General features: G+C 46.8%; 1 protein-coding gene across 4 annotated transcripts in view; it reads left to right on the top strand.

The window, feature by feature from the left end:
* The window catches only part of APBA1 (amyloid beta precursor protein binding family A member 1), a 230,763-nt gene that overhangs the window by 202,339 nt on the left and 11,632 nt on the right, over positions 1-16,792 (top strand). For 3 of the 4 annotated variants that reach the window (XM_043486837.1, XM_043486836.1, XM_043486840.1), the window contains 5 exons: positions 3,236-3,268; positions 4,305-4,391; positions 5,267-5,452; positions 8,945-9,124; positions 11,574-11,786. In XM_043486837.1, coding sequence (XP_043342772.1) covers positions 3,236-3,268; positions 4,305-4,391; positions 5,267-5,452; positions 8,945-9,124; positions 11,574-11,786 — 699 coding nt within the window. The remainder of the gene's footprint in view (positions 1-3,235; positions 3,269-4,304; positions 4,392-5,266; positions 5,453-8,944; positions 9,125-11,573; positions 11,787-16,792) is intronic. The other variant, XM_043486841.1, reaches the window with a different exon arrangement.

Raw genomic sequence — 16,792 nt, forward strand, 5'->3', positions numbered from 1 at the left:
AATATTCTTATATCTGTCTTTACTAGCCTGCCCCAAAAGATCAGATTTTTTTTTCCATTCTTTTATGGGGAGATTTTGTTTAGCTCTTTCAAAACTATGATTTAATTGTAAAATGAGAATTTCTGTCAGTGTAACCTTGTCTAAGCCAGCTGATCTCCCGTCTGACCTGAAGAAGTCTATGGTTGATAAAGAAGATACTGACATGGATAGCAGATCCTTTACGTACATTATCTCATTTATGCCTCCAAATGGAGAGGGTGGGGAATTCTGTGAGGTAGGTATCATTAACCCCATTTTACCAACGGACTGAGACAGACTGAGAAGTTTATAGATGAGAAATGTGTCCAGCTGGCACCGTAGGAATTTGGAATATAGAGTTAAGTTTCCAGTTTGATTATCTCTTCTGCCATTTAATAGCTGTGTGACCTTGGGCAAGTTAATTAGCCTCTCTGTGCCTGAGTTTTCTCTTCTGAAAGATGAGGATAATGTAGAGCCTGCCTCACAGGGTTATTGTAAGCTTCTATACTGATATATGTGAAGTGCTTAGAAGGATATGGGCATATGCTAAGTGCTCAGTCAGTGTTAGCTGGGGAAAGAAAAGCTAGAATAGTCAGAGGATCCCAGGCATAACTAGCCTTAGAGGGTCTTAGCGGCCTCAGGTACTCGGGACACGTTGTGGGTGGAGTGATTGGATGGACCGTGCTGCACGTGTCCTCTGGTGATCACCAGACTGCTGGTGATGAGCCACAGGTCTCATGAAAGCCAGGGCTTTAAATGGATGCTGTCAGCCCCTGCTTCAAGATGCATGTGGGCCTTAAGGCTCGTAGACCTTTCTCTGCTGCCCCAGCTTCTCATTCTGACTCTGACCCCATCGTGATTTCCAAACTTATGCCTAAATTTTTAATTCTAATTTGCTTCAGGGCACTTGGACATCATAAGTAATTTAAAGGTGGTGTTACTCTTAAGTGTACAAAATATTTTTGGCTTCATAAAAAAGTTCTCAAAATGCCTTTCATGGAACTTGGTTTGCCTTTTGGATCCTCTTCCTCGTCACCCATCCCAGTGAAAACAGAAAGTGGGTGTTTCATTGGTGGCAGGCTTGCTTTCCTTTGAGAGGGGCCCTTCAGATTAGATTTCTCATCCTCCAGGTGAAGAATTTTGACCAATGACCATTAAGTTTTGGTATCAAAAATAATGGAAATTCACATATTACTGCCATATCATTTCAGGGGAGGTAAGAAGACAGAGGTTAGGCTCTTATAGCAGTTGTTCTTCTTGAGGATCGTAACTGGTACAGATCAGGAATCTGTGGGCACAGCATCAGCCAGGAGCCACTCTTCAGATGCACAGATATTTCCACTGTCATTTCAGCAGTTAGGATAGCGCTTGCAGTTGCTGCCTCCAGACTTTCCCAGAGTAGACTATTTCATCACGAAGTCTTGACCACCAGTATGAGCTGTGAGGCTGGGGCTGCCCTGGTCTCCTGGGTGCACCAGATCAGCTGTTCAGTGTTTGGGTGGCTGACTCATCCAATTTCTCCACCACGAGGTAGCACAGACAACACAATTAGTTGCTTACGAGGTAGTGACGTGTTGCCGAGAGCAAGAGCTTTGGCGCCAGGTGAGTACCAAGGATGTGAGGGAGCTGCTCTTCCCACACCCCACCCCCATCGTCACAGCAGTGCCCGTGGCTTGGCCACTGACTCACCGTCATTCGGGTCACGTCTGCGTGCACATAGCAGGCCTTACCAAAGCCAAGAGGCTGCATCCCAACACAGGCGAATTGTCTAACATCGTGATCTTGTGAGAGCAAACACAGAGTGCTTATAACACACCAGGCATCGCTTTGAGAGCATTGTGTATGCAGTTGACCCTTGAACAACACAGGTCCACTTATACCTGGGTATATTTCAGGAGTAAATAGTACAGTATTATGTGGTCCAAGATCAGTTGACTCTGTGATTGGTAGACTCTAAGGATGCAGAACTGTGGGTGCAGAGGAACCAGCTGTGTATACAGAGGGCTAGCTGTAAGTTATACACGGATGACCCCATGGTGGTTGGCACCCCTAGCCCCACATTGTTTGAGGGTCAGCTGTACTCATTTTATCCTCACAGCAGCCCTATGAAGTAAATTCTGGTTTTCTCTTCATTTTACATTTGAGGAAACTGAAGCACAGAGATGTTAAGGGTCTTGTCCCAAGTCACATGACTAGTAGGTAGCAGAGCCAGAATTCAGTTTTGGACATCTGGCCTCAGAGTTTCTACTCTGATAGAACTCTGCTGTCTTGAATAAATCTTATATCTGTTTCTAGTTAGAAATAGGCTTTATTGAAGCCCTGGTGGCTCAAATAGTGAAGAATCTGCCTGCAGTGCAGGAGATGAGAATTCGATCTCTGGGTCAGGAAGGTCCCCTGGAGAAGGGAATGACTGCCCACTCCAGTATTCCTGCCTGGAGAATTCCATGGACAGAGGGGCCTGGCAGGCTACAGTCCATGGGGTTGCAAAGAATTGGACACAACTGAGCGACTAACACACACACACAGGTTCTATTAATATTATACAAATTTAAGGCAAGAAGTATTACTGGAGTTAATAAAGAGGAAGAACAGTTGATTCAGAAGTCAATAACAAAAAGGTAACTAGGAAATCTTCAAATGTGTTTAAATTAAGAACACAAATAAGGTTCAAAGAAGACATCACAGTGGAAATTAGAAAGTGTTTTGAATGAAACGATAATTGCAACATATTAAAATTTGTGGGATATAGCTAAAATGGAGATTAGAGGAAGATTCATAGCTTTAAATATTATCAGGAAAGAAAAAAGTTTGAAAATCCATAATTTAAGTTTTCATCTTAAGCTAGAAAAAAATTGTCAAATTAAACCCAAAGAAAGTAGAAAGAAATAAAGATATAGGCTGAAGTCCATGAATTAGAATATAGGCATACAATAAAAGAAATCAATAGAACCAAAAGTTGGTTCTTTGAAAGCATCAATTGCAGTTAAGTATAAGGCACCTCAGTACATGTCCTTCCTCCTACTGCCCCCGCCAACTACCAAATTCTGATTTAGGAAATCAACAGTCGAGTGGGATTTGTTTTTAAAGCCAGTCCACCTCCCACAGAAATGCTTTATACCACTGTCGATATTAGTTTGTCAATTCCCTTTTCAACTTTGAGTCTCTGCAAATTCTTTTCTAACTGTTCTCCTGTCTCTGTTTGTTCCATGCTAAGCAGATGGCCCAGAAATTAGCCAAAAGCAGGAAGAAGGTGCAGTACAAACAACTTCATCAGCTTGATGTTATGCCTGTTTTTTTAATTTTTCATTTATTTATGTTTTGCCTTTTTTCTTATTTCGTGTTTTTGTTTTCTGCATCCAGCAAGTTTTTGTTCAGATTTCTTTTTGAACCGCCCCATAAGCCAACGTTTCTCAAAACTCAGTTGCCCAAAGTGGCTGTTTTCTGTTGCTCATTAGTCATCTCACTCCAGAGGAAGGCCAGGGAGCAGACTGGGGATGCTGAAGGAATCCTGCAGTAGTGTGCAAGTGCCCACCATTCAGGAGCATTCACATGGCAGGGACCTGGGTCTGCTCAATTCTAGTCATGTTTGATTTGTGGATTTGTCAGATTGCTGGATGCAAAAAAGAAAACTCGCTAATAACCACATGTGTGCAGAATCAAGCCCTAAATGAACCAGATTGGTGCGCTTTTTTTTGGTTGTGGAGCTTCCAGGTGCTTTAGAGCTACCCGTGGGACATTGAGGCATTGGGGCTCGCTCTTAATGGGGTGGCTTCCACAGCGGGTACTGCTTCTGTGTTGCTGTGGTGTGTGGGAACATGAAGACCCTCTTACCAGAACTGCCTCCAGATGCCTTGTTTGCACCTGCTGTAAACATCGACACCCGCCCCCCGCCCCATCACTTGAGCAGGAGCAAACTCTGACTTCTCCAGGGTCCTGGGGGTATGAGTCAGTCACCCTGATTCCTTCAATCTGTTGGGCTCTGAAACCCTTGCAGAAAGCGCCATTCACGTCATTGTTCAGAGAGTTAGATCTGCAGTGAGTTACTGCTTCCATGGCGGAAGAAGCAAAGGGTGTCCACAGTTCTCCCTGTCACCTGGAGGTGCTCACTCCGGTCCCTGTGGCCGTCCTCTGTGTGGTCCCTTTGGCTTTGGCAGTCTAATTCTGGAGTCTGAATCGCTGTTCTGGTGACTGTGTCTCGAAGCCTCTGTGTGTGAGTTAACCTTGCTCCCACGCACCTGGGTCAGAGCAACATATTAAGCTTTCCCTTGGTACGTTTTCCTTCTCAGGCTCCTGAAGGTGAATCTCAGCCAATGACCGAGGTGGATCTCTTCATTTCTACCCAGAGAATCAAAGTATTGAACGCCGACACGCAGGTATTAATTCGACGGCTCCCACCTGCCTAGGGGGTGAAGCTTAGCATGGCAACCAGGAGACTGTGTCCTTGTCTGTCAGGCCGCTGGGCCCAGATGCTGGCGGGCTCCCACACAAGCTCGGAGGCTGTGTCTGCAGTGCCTGCTGCTGATGTGGGGGGTGGGGGTTAGGGGGGGACTTGGTAAGGAGGGTTGGGGCTGTTAAAGATCAAAGGGAAAAACAAGCCACAGATATTGTTTGTGAATAATTCTCACAAACTTTTGTCAGAAGATTCATGAATTTGAACAGATTAGCCTTTCAAGAAATTTTGTTTAAAATCACACATACATATATAAACAAAACACAGTGATTGCATGCAGATTTTTTATTTTTTTTAGCTTCCCCAGCAGGGGTTTCCCAGGTGGCCCTAGTGGTAAAGAACCCACCTGCCAGTGAAGGAGACGCAAGAGATGCGGGTCCGATCCCTGGGTCAGGAAGACCCCCCTGGAGGAGGGCATGGCAACCCACTCCAGTATTCTTGCCTAGAAAATCCCATGGACAGAGGATCCTGGTGGGCACTGTATTCCAAAGGGTCACGAAGAGTCAGGCATGACTGAAGCGACTTAGCACGCACCCACAGAGATTCTGCTGGTTGTAAAATGATTTAAATTCCTTTTCACTTCCTGCTCTGGGTTATCACCACTCAAGGGAATTGCTCCCAGGCCTGGGTGGGTACATGTAAATCTGCCAACACAGTGTTTGCAGTGAGCCCCAGAGCACCGCCACCCACACCCGCGGTGTGTGTGGACTGCCCTTGGCTACACTGTGAGTGGCAGACTCTCTCTTGGGTCATTAGATGATGCTCTAGGCTCACCAGCCTCTCCCGTCTCCCCTGCAGGAAACCATGATGGACCACCCTCTGAGGACCATTTCCTACATCGCAGATATCGGGAACATCGTTGTGCTGATGGCCCGCAGGCGGATGCCCCGCTCCAACTCCCAGGAGAACGTGGAAGCCTCCCACCCATCCCAAGATGGAAAAAGGCAGTACAAGATGATCTGCCATGTGTTCGAGTCTGAAGATGTAAGGGTGGCCTCCTCTCATCTCCTCCCCGTGATCTGATCTGAGCTGCCCTTGGGTAAACGGGTTCCCTCTAGTTCTCAGAACCTGAATCATAAGTGAGACAAATACTTACTATGTGTCAAGCACTGTTTTAGTGCTGGGGATATGAGGCTGAGTAAAACAGACAAGGTACTCCTCGTGAAGGTTGTAGAGAGACAGAAAATGAATAGATAAATATACTTAATATAAAGTTAGGCAGAGGAATGTTTAATCAGGAAAAACTAGGTCAAGGGATAGAGGGGCAGGGGCTGTTTCAGGTAGAACAATGATCAGAGTCCTTTCTGAAGTCACATTGGAGCCGAACCTGAGTAGAGCTGAGAGGAAGGAACAGGTGCAGAGGCCCTGAGACAGAGGCCTGCTGACGGAGTGTGAGGAAAGGCAGGGTTACAGGCCACCAGAGGGCTATGCAGGACTGCCCTTTGCTAACAGGAAAGTTGGCGTCCCTGCCTCTCCCCACCACGTGGCGTGAGCACCAGCCACCCACTCCTTCGCAAACCCACCTGTTCCTCCAGTCACAGAGCCAGGGCTTCCTAACACCCATCTCTGCACATGATAAAATCTTCAGAGGAAGCTAATTCAAAACAGAGGTGGGGCTCCTCCTTCCCTTCAGCCTTCTTCTCCAGTTGTCCCTAGAGCTGTTGGCGAGGCCACTGGGCTTCAAGCTATTTCAGCACCACCCTTTTCCCAAAGCTCAGCAGGCCTCGGCAGCTCCCTCCAGGCCAGGGCCACGGCCCCGTGATGGTTTCCAACTGCAGAACCTCCCCAGAGATGGCTAGGTCAGTGCCATTGACTGAGATAAATTTTCCTCCTGCCACAGTGAAACAAGCTGTCTTTCTCATACTGAGCAGAGAGACCTTATCTACGTAAAGAAAATTGCCCCTGATAGCCTTGGCTCCTTAAAAGGGGCCATTTTTCTGCCTGAGAGTATTCATGGAGTGGCCTGCCTCTGAGAAGTTAGGAGTCAGAGACAAGTCTCCAGGGAAGCAGAACCCTCATGGCTGTAGCCTCAGACAGGAGGAGACGCTTACGTGTTTGCTCCAACTTTTACTTGTCTGGTTCTTAGCCCCAGAGACAGGTTGCTGAGAAGACAGCTTGAAGCACCTGTCCTGACCATTCTCTCCACCTTTCCTGTGAAACTGAGACCAAACTTGGAAACCTGGAGAAGGTTCTTGTAAGGCTCCAACGGAGTCACATTTAGAATATTGTTTCATGTGTCCTGCAGGCCTGTGAAAAGATGGCGTTAGCTCTGCTTACACAGACATGAGGTCCCGGTTCAACCCTCAGCCACCTCTCCCAGGCTTGGTGCTCCTAAAGGAGGACTTTGTCTCCCTTGGGGCTCCTTTGGGTCTGTAGGGGAGACAATGAAGGGGAAGAAGGAAGAAGCAAGAGTGGACCTGGAAATCTTGCTGCTTTGCTTCCAAGGCCCAGGATAGAAGAGGAGAGCATGGGCTCCAGAGCTGGGAGACTTGGATGTGACTCCCACCTCCATGTACGGGCTCTGAGGTTCTATAGAACAGGCTGCCGTGTGGCTCAGGTAGACCCAGCAGAGATGAGAGTAGTCTGAGCTGTTGGTCTGGTGCATCCATTCACAATGGTCGGGAAGTCCACTGACTGTGTTCTCACACACTTTTTTCAGCTTGTCTGTTCACACGAGCCTCTGATGCCCACAGCGATGCCTCAGCAGGAGACAGTGTGGTGGTCCTTGGCATGACATGTGATGTCACCAGACTCTCAGAGTGAGAAATGTTCAGCAGCATTTCTTTCCCCCAAGCCAACCACACAGAAAGTTCTGACATCACCGTTAATTTACTGCTTTCAGCAAAAATGACTAAAGATAGGGAAAGGAGGACTGGAGACGACAGTTGTGAGTTTGAAACGTTGCCCTGGAGCATGTTGTTTTTTGTGGGTTTTCTACCCACTGGAATTTGAGAGAGCAGCAGTACCAGGGGTGGGCATGCGGTGGGCTCTGGAATTAAGCTGCCAGGATTCTCAGCCTCCAACCCCACCCCAACTTACGCTCTCAACCTCCTCCTCATCTCCCCAGTGCGAACAAGGAAACAATAGGTAAAACAGATACACAGCTTTAAAGTCTAAGAGCTCTGAGAAACAAAAGAGATTTTTGTACTCATTTGGCTGATAAGCTTGCTCTCTGAGCTGCAGTGAGACACTTTATAGGATTTGTCCAGCTTACTATGAATCTCACACATTTTGTTGCAGGAATATTACTGAGTGTTTTTAGGCACTTCTCCAAGCTCTAGTGGGGTTTTTACGCAATGTATGATGTGTGCACTCTGTTACCTTTCTAAAATTTGAACATTTCTGAATTCTGAAACGCTGCCCTCAGAGCTTAGGATGAAGACTTGTGGACCAGTCATACTTATATCATAGACTTGATGTGACTTTATGTGATGATGTTTATATGGGATGTGATGTGGCACAGGCTTGGTTGCTGCTGGCCCTCCCAAGTTGTGATGTTGATTAATTAATGAAGGGAAAGGTTATCAAATTCCAGTGCGGGAAAAAGCTCAATGGAAGCAGAGTTCCCAGCCTGTGAGCTCTGTGACCCTAAACAGGTTCCTTTGTTATCTCTGGACCTCTTAGCCTCCTCACCTAGAAAATGCGGGGTTGGACTCTATCAGGGTTCTCAATTCTGTTGGACCCAACAATCCTTTCACATAGCAAATATTTTATAATGCCCTGCTCATAGACAGTATGAATGAAATTCACAGATCATATAATCTCCTTTTCTGAAAAAGTTTTCACAAAATAACCAAAGTACTGCCATAAATGTAATACAAAGGAGAAATAAAAGGAAATCTAAAGTAAGATTGTTGAAAGCTAAGATAAAATAGTTGATAAACACATTCATGAGCGCGCGCACATGAAGAACCTCTACACTCCATAGCCAGTTTGCAGAATGACAGAGAATTTATTGGCAACCCACATCTCACAAACAGCATTGGTGCTGATGATTTTCTAAAGTCATGAAGCTTACTCGTGGTAAAATGCTGGATAAAACATCTTTTCTCAATTCACATAATAGTTATATTCTTGGAACATTGTGTTTTAGAGCCATGCAATAAGTTTTGTGGTTTTATATAAATTAGAGTTGAGTCCTAGACTCGGGTAATTGAGCACAGGTGTTATATGTACATGAATGTCGGGGATATCTTAAAATTGTGCAGGATGTGAAACAGCTCATCCTGGGCAAGACTGTCCTTTGCACAACAGTAAGTCCAGCATCTCTGACTCCTGTCCCCTGAATGCCGGGCGCTCCCTATGATCATTGTCAGAGTAAAAAATGTTCCCACTAATTTTGGAAATGCCCTCTAGAAGGCACTGCTGCGCCATGGAGACCCACTGGGCTAGCCAGTGCCTAGGGCCCGGCAGTCTTCAGGGACCCAGGTCATCTACCGGCAGCCCTGCCCTGCTAACCCTGTCTCTCCTCTCCAGGCCCAGCTGATCGCACAGTCCATTGGGCAGGCCTTCAGCGTGGCATACCAGGAGTTCCTCAGAGCCAATGGGATTAACCCCGAAGATCTCAGCCAGAAGGAGTACAGTGACCTGCTCAACACCCAGGACATGTACAACGACGACCTCATCCACTTCTCCAAGTCGGAAAACTGCAAAGATGTAAGTACTTCCCTGAACCTGTTCCCCAGGCTGGGCCAGCTGGGCCTGCCCACCGAGGAGGTGAAGGCAGAGTGCCGGGCTGGAGCATGGTGTTCGCAGAATGTTGCTGAGGGCTCAGGCCCATCTCTGGCTCCCCTTGTGTGTGGCCCAGGTCATTAAAGACATCAGCTGAGGGCCGTGACCAGCGAGGCAGGGTGTCCTCTGCCCCCTGTGATCCACAGCTGACTTTTGGGATGGGTTCCAGAAACAGACAGGACCTAAACCCTGTCTTTTCAAGCTCCCGGTCTAGGAAAGGGCACATTTATAAAAGGGAGGATCTTGAATGATGATGCTGGATGGGTACTATTCAGATACAGCTGTGCCTGGCAGAGTGGAGCTGGTCTCAGCTCCCTGGGATCAGATGAGGTGTGCTAGGCTCCCCCTGGGACTCTGCAGGAACAGCTGGAGGAAAGCAGGGCCATCTGACCTGTTCTGGGGTCTGGATATTCTCTGAAAAGTATAGAGGAGTGTAGAGGGCTGGACCCCAGTAACAGAAGCATGAGGTTTCACACACTCAGGAATCATCTGGGGAGCCACGGATGAGGCATTGAGGCTGGACTGTGCATATGAGAGGATGCAGGGCCTGGGTCAGAACAGCAGGCTTGAGAGTCCAGCCAAGGTGAGGGGCCTGGACTTTATGCCCAAGATGTAGGCCAGTGATCTTTTAATTCACTCATGGATGCTAGGTGTCCTAGGTTTCCTGGAAGCAAAGCCTGAGATGGGAATTCTGGTTCAAGGGATCTGTGGGGAGGTGGGGGCAGGGTGCACTCAGGAAACAGTGAGTGGGTGGTGAGGATGCCACGAAGGACTGTGGCCTCGCTGGGGATGAGCAGCCTCTGATCCAAATGGAAGCACCAGGTCACACATCACAGAACCATCTTGTCCCACCTGGAGCCAAAAGAGCTGGCAGGCCTGTGCCCAGGCTTCATCAGTCATTGGTAGTGAGGTCAGACGAAGGTAGGTGAGTGTGCTTGTGCTCAGAGTTCCCCCAGACTGGGGGCTTCCACAGCAGAAATGCATTGTCTTCCAGTTCTGGAGGCTGGAGGCCTGAGATCAAGGCATCTGCAGGGTTGGTTCCACCTAGGGACTGTGAGGGGGAAGACCCATCCCAGGCCTCTCGTTCGCTTGTAGATGGTCATCTTATCCCAGCTCTGTCTTCACTCTGTGGCCACATTTCCCCTTTTTATAAAGATACTAATCATATTGAGCTAGGACCCACCCTAATCATTTTTATTTTAGCTTGATTGCCTATGAAAAGACCCGATCTCCAAACAAGTCCCTCTTTGGAGGTACTAGGTGTTAGGACTCCAACATATGAATTTGGAGGGTGGAGGGGTACATGATTCAACTCCTAGTAGGTGGCTTAGGGCAGTTCTGCAGAAAAAGGGCCAGTTGTGAGCGGCAGCAGCAGGGGGAGGAAGACAGCAGCCTATGAAGGGGCTTTGTCAGGCCCCAGCGCCCTCACTCCAGTATGTGTTTGAGCGTGTGTGGATCTGTAAATGTGAAGAAATAAATACACACATACTCTTTGTTTGTTGCTTCCAAGAAATGTCTTACCTGTCTATGGTATGTCTGCCTTATCAAACTGAACATATCTGAAACCAGCTCCTGGCTTCTCTGCCCAGCTGGGGAAAGCCACAGTAATGACGCATATCTAGGACCAGTGTTTTTGCACTTCCAACCTTTTTCTTTTTTCTTAACTTTCTTGTTGCAGAGAAGTGTTTCTATAATGCATATTTATTTTTAACTCAAAAATCTTAAATGTTGGAGGGAATTTATGAAGCACTGTGAAACAAGGGATCTGTGGTAGAATCTGAAAGCTATTTTGGAAACCATAGGATCCCACCAAAGCCCCCACCTACAGTCTCTTTTGCCCTTCGCTGGAGACTTTAGGAAAAACAAAACAAAATATGACACCCCGTGTGGTTGTAGTACCAAGGCAGGTACAAGTGCTGAGTCTGACTTGTACAAGTCCGACTCTTTGTGACTCTCTGGATTGTATCCTGCCAGGATCCTTTGTCCATAGGATTTTCCAGGCAAGAATACTGGAGTGGGTAGCCATTTCCTACTCCAGGGGATCTTCCTGACTCAGGGACCGAACCTGCATCTCTTGCATCTCCTGCATTGGCAGGTGGGTTCTTTACCACTGAGCCACTGGGAAGCCCCAAGGCAGGATGACTTTTACGGAATAAGAATTACAAAAAAAGGGTATGTGCCTGCATGACATCATTTCTTACCAACCCCAGATGCCATGGAGTACAGAGAGGACAGCATTCGTCTGGCTTGGAGGCATCAGGGAAGTGTCTGTCATGTTTCATCAGGACAGGAACAGGGGAAATGCCTTGACTTCCCTCTCTACCCTGGATGGTTGCTGATTCAGCCTTTCTAAGTGTTGTGTTTCTCCTTTCAGGTCTTCATAGAGAAGCAGAAAGGGGAAATCCTAGGTGTGGTGATTGTGGAGTCTGGCTGGGGATCCATCTTGCCAACTGTGATCATAGCCAACATGATGCACGGAGGCCCGGCAGAGAAGTCAGGGAAGCTGAATATTGGGGACCAGATCATGTCCATCAACGGCACCAGCCTGGTGGGCCTGCCTCTGTCGACCTGCCAGAGCATCATTAAGGTAACCAAAGATGGGAAAAGTCCAATTCCATTGTAAACCCCAAATGACATGAAGTCATTGAACATATTCTGAGTACCAGCCACTAAGAAGGACACAAATACAAAAGGCATGGACTTGCAGTTGAGCTGTTTTTGCTCTGTACAGATTCCTCCCTGAAACTGTTTTTTTCAGTGATGGTATTTTTGGCTCATACAACACCACTGACTAACACCATGCCCACTGCAGACATCACTAATCAGTCACAGCACTCTCTCCCACTAAGACTCGGCCTCAACAGAATTTTCCTCAGCTCAGTAATCAAAACACTCACATAGAGTCAGCTAGGTGTGCCTGAGGTGACTTGCCATCCCTATCACAAGTCAAGGAAATGCTTCAGATGCCAGAGCACTGTCCCCCACTGTGATCCAGGTGAGTGTGTGCTCCCCAGAGCCGCATAACATGATTCTCACATGCCAAGTGGAAGGAAGGAAACGGGTACCATCTGTGTACACCTTCTGCAACCTGAACATAATTATTTCTTTTTTTTTTTTTATTTCTTGTTCAACCTGAATTGATGCTGTTTCATAAGACTGAGAAGAGCTACTTAAAGGAAAATTGAATACGAGTATTTAAGAAGAAGAAATTAGATTTTCTTAGAAATGAAGCATGCAAGTGTAGTTTCTTGAGCACATTGGAATTTTCTGATTGCATGGCCAATAGGAACAAGAATATTTTCCCTCCACTACAATATCTGGAGACCCTACTAGCTCTATAGCAAGCACTGTGGTACAGGCACACTGGGATCCTATGACTTTCTTTGGTTCCTTGGAGTTTCCTGAAAGACTGTAAGCTAGAACATAGCTCTGTGTGTGAGTGTGAGAGAGAGAGAGAGAATAAATATGAATTCATGTAATAGTTATTCTAAGCAGAAGAAAATCACAAGAAACAATATCCTTGGCCAAGGGGCCTCGGGTGGAGAAAAGGTCAAGGTAGGTGTATAGGACCATTTGTTTTTTCCTTTTTTAATGTTATACAGGAATTTTTCTCTTTTTGCCTGCTTTTTAATCAATATTTTTATTGAAGTATAGTTGATTTACAATGTGTTAATTTCTGCTGTACAGTGAAGTGGTTCAGTTATACATATGTATACATTCTTTATTGTATATTCTTTTCCATCATGGTTTATCATAGGATACTGAATTATAGTTCTCCGTGCTATACAGTAGGACCTGTTTATCCATTCTGTATCTAAAAGCTTACATCTGCTGACCCCAGCCTCCCACTTCATCCCTCTCCCAACTCCCTCCACCGTGGCAACCACCAGTCTGTTCTCTGTTTTCGTGTTTCTGTTTCATAGATGGGTGTATTTCTGTCGTCTTTTAGCGCTACATGTAAGTGATATCATATGGTATTTGTTTCTCTCTTTGACTTACTTCACTCCGTATGATAATCTCTGGTTGCCTCCACGTTGCTGCAGATGGCATTGTTTGGTTCTCTTTCATGGCTGAGTGGTATGCGTGGTATCTATGTACCGCATCTTTATCCATTCTGTGCATAGACATTTAGGTTGTTTGCATGACTTGTATACCGTGAAGAGTGCTTCTGTGATCACAGGGGTGCATGTGTCTTTTTGAATTATAGTTTTGTCTGGATATGTGCCCAGGAGTAGGATTGCTGGATCCTGTGGTAATTTTATTTTTAGTGTTCTGAGGAACCTCCGTACCGTTTTCCATGGTGGCTGCACCAACTTATATTTTCACCAGCAGTGTAGTAGGGTTCCGTTTTCTCTAAACCTTCTCAGCATTTGTTTTTTACAGACTTCTTAATGAGGGTCATCCTGACTGGAGTGAGGTGGTATATACCTCATTGTAGTTTTGATTTGCATTTCTCTAACAATTAGTGATGTTGAGCATCTTTTCATGTGCCTGTTGACCATCTGTGTTTCTTCTTTGGAGAAATGTCTGTTTAGGTTTTCTGCCCATTTTTCAGTTGGGTTTTGTGGTTGTTGTTGTTATTGAGTTGTATGAGCTGTTTGTATGGTTTGGAAATTAAACCCTTCTTGGTTGCCTTGGCTGCAAATATGTGCTCCCAGTCTGACCGTGGTCTTTTCATTTTGTCTTGCCTGTTTGTTTTTAATGAAACAAACTCATAATCACACCCAGAAAGAAATAGCCCTTTCTGGCCTCATTTCTTTTTGTTATATCTTACACTTAAATTTTACCTCTTGCTTAACATACATTAAAGATAAGATTAAAGAACCTACTTTAAAACATGCATATTCATTCAAACGTGTTTAACTGGGCTTCTGTTGGGCTGAGCTGAACTGTGGAGCAGCCAGAATGACAGTATGCATCTAGAGGATAATTATTATTGAAAGGATTCAGGGAACCCTCATGGCAACATAGAGCTGAGATGCTAAGAGCTTTTAGAGTCGATTGGTGGTGGTGGGATCTTGGTGGATCTTGAAGGAGGGGTAAGGAAAGTGGCCTTTTGGGGGTTTCTCCTGGAATTGACAAGACAGTGGACTAAGTTTATGGTGGGGAGAGAGAGGTTTGAGCCAGCCTGGGAAGGCTGACCTGATGGTGTGACCATGTGGAAAAGCCAGGGAGGGCCAGGAATAGAAAGAGAGGACCCACCTCTGGCTTCTCACTCACACGTGCCAAGGTTCACACATGCACTTTCACACCAGAAGCAAGTTACTTATTGAACACCTGTGCATGTGTGTGAACCACTGAGGGGCCCTGAGAATCAGAGATATGTTAGACACCGTCTGCATCCCAAGGAGCTTGGTCTCGTTGGGGAGGAGTGAATGAAAGGGCTGATAATAACAGTGACTGAGTGTTATGCACCTAGACCATTCTTGAATGTGTATGTTCACTGGAAAAACCCTACAGCGGCCTCCTGGACTGTAGGTACCACTGTGCAAGCTAGGAAACAGGCATGGAAGATGATATAATCATTCAAGGTCATACATGTGTCAGTAGTGAAGCCAGGTTGCTCGGCCACCCTGATATCATTCCAGCAGCATCTATGGTCAGACCCTAGGGAAGTTGTTCTCAGCTTGGGGGATCTTGACCTCTGCGGGAGACATTGAGCAGTGTCTGAAGACTGTTTGGGTCATCACCATTAGGGAGGGAGGAGGAGATGCTGGCATCCAGTGGGTAGAGGTCAGTTGTTGTTCAGTCGCTCAGTCGTGTCCAACTCTTTGCAACCCCATGGACTGCAGCACACCAGGCTTCCCTGTCCATCACCAACTCTCGGAGCTTGCTCAAACTCATGTCCATTGAGTCAGTGATGCCATCCAACCACCTCGTCCTCTGTCGTCCCGTTCTCCTGCCCTCAATCTGTCCCAGCATCAGGGTCTTTCCCAGTGAGTCAGCTCTTTGCATCAGGTTGTCAAAGTATTGGAGCTTCAGCATCAATCCTTGAAATGAATATTCAGGGTTGACTTCCTTTAGGATGGACTAGTTTGATCTTGCTGTCCAAGGGACTCTCCTAAGGTCAGGGATGCTACCAAATGTCCTGCAATACACAGGATGATCCACCCAACTAAGGAACACCCAGCCCAATGTCCGTAGGTTGAGAATGCCTGGCCTTAGGAGGTAGTTCAGTGTGGGAGAGAAAGGGAGGTTGGTGAGGGAAGGTGGGGGTTGATCTGTACCTGGTTTGGGGAAAGGTATGGGGAGGAGGAGCCAGAAGAGAGGATAACTTGAGTGCAGATGGGGCCGGGGCCTGGGTGGGAATAACTGGGCTTCCTAAGGACTGTGGGGCTATATACCCGAGCCCATTACACACCAGTCGGGCGGCACCCAGCCCTTGGCACTGGCCACCTTCCTTCCTCTTCATAAAAAGTAGCCCACGAGGGAGGGCAATGGCAAACATCCAGTTCACAGATAAGTCATCAGCTCCTCAGAGGGTGCAGACATGTCCAGGACCCCCCTCCACCCCTCCCTGCCTCTGCACAAAGGAGGCAGACAGGTGAGGCTGTGAGACCCGTGAGGCCAGCGCTGCCTTCCCCTGGGCACCCCGGGGACTGGCCTGCTGTCCAGCGCATCACACAGCAAAGGGGAGACAGACTAGCACAGGATTCAGTCAGCACATTGTCTGAGCAGTTTCCTAAGGGGAAAAGGTTTGTTTGCACACGTAGCTGACCTTTGATGTCTATAAATGGAGTCTCTCTGGAATTGGAAAATTAAAAGGCCATGTGGTGATGAAAGAGATGTAACTGATGGAAAGGAAGAAAGACAGCACCTTTGTGGCCACCCTTGGCAGAGAAGTACTTAGAAGGCAGGCCCCAGCTAGGATGGCTCTGCGGGATGCACGACCTTGTCAAATGGAAAAATGTGATTGGCCCAGCCACATCCCCCTCTCCCCACTCCCACCCTGAGAATTTTCCCACTGATTTCAGCTAGAATTACCAGTATGGAATGAAGATGTTTAATGGCTTATATTCTTGTTTTTATCTAAAAACATCTCTCTTGCTTGCACCTGAGCAGATGCTCACACTGCCCCACCCCACCCTCTAGGCCCCTGCAGGGGACCATCCTGGGCCTCTTCAAGGCTTTGCGTTTAGTATTACTTGTTTCAATGCTGTGTCTGTGTTCCTTGCGATGAATTTAATGAGCAGCTCTCATCCTGGTAAACCAGTGCTATGCAAACTCTGATTTGAATCACTCGGGGATCTTATTAAACTGCACGTTCTGAAATGGCGGGCCTGGGATAGGATTCTGCATTTTCAGGAAACTCCTGGGTGATGACTTGGCCAGCCTTGGACTTTGAGAAACAAGAGTCTAAAGCCGAGTGTTCTGCATCTCGTCACTGTAATGTGTGTTGGCCTTTGCTCTCCCTGGTTACAGCAAACAGAGTACATTTCTAGAATAGATTAAGGTATTGAATTGTTTTAAATACTTCCTTCCCTTGCTCTTATTTTTCCTGTCATAATTCCTAAAGCATAATTAGTGGTAGGCAAAGCGTGTTAGCAGACCACCTGTTCACACCCTCGCTTCCACGGTCCTGCCCTTCAGATT

This window comes from Cervus canadensis, chromosome 14 (genome assembly GCF_019320065.1).
Source record: "Cervus canadensis isolate Bull #8, Minnesota chromosome 14, ASM1932006v1, whole genome shotgun sequence".
NCBI lineage: Eukaryota > Metazoa > Chordata > Mammalia > Artiodactyla > Cervidae > Cervus > Cervus canadensis.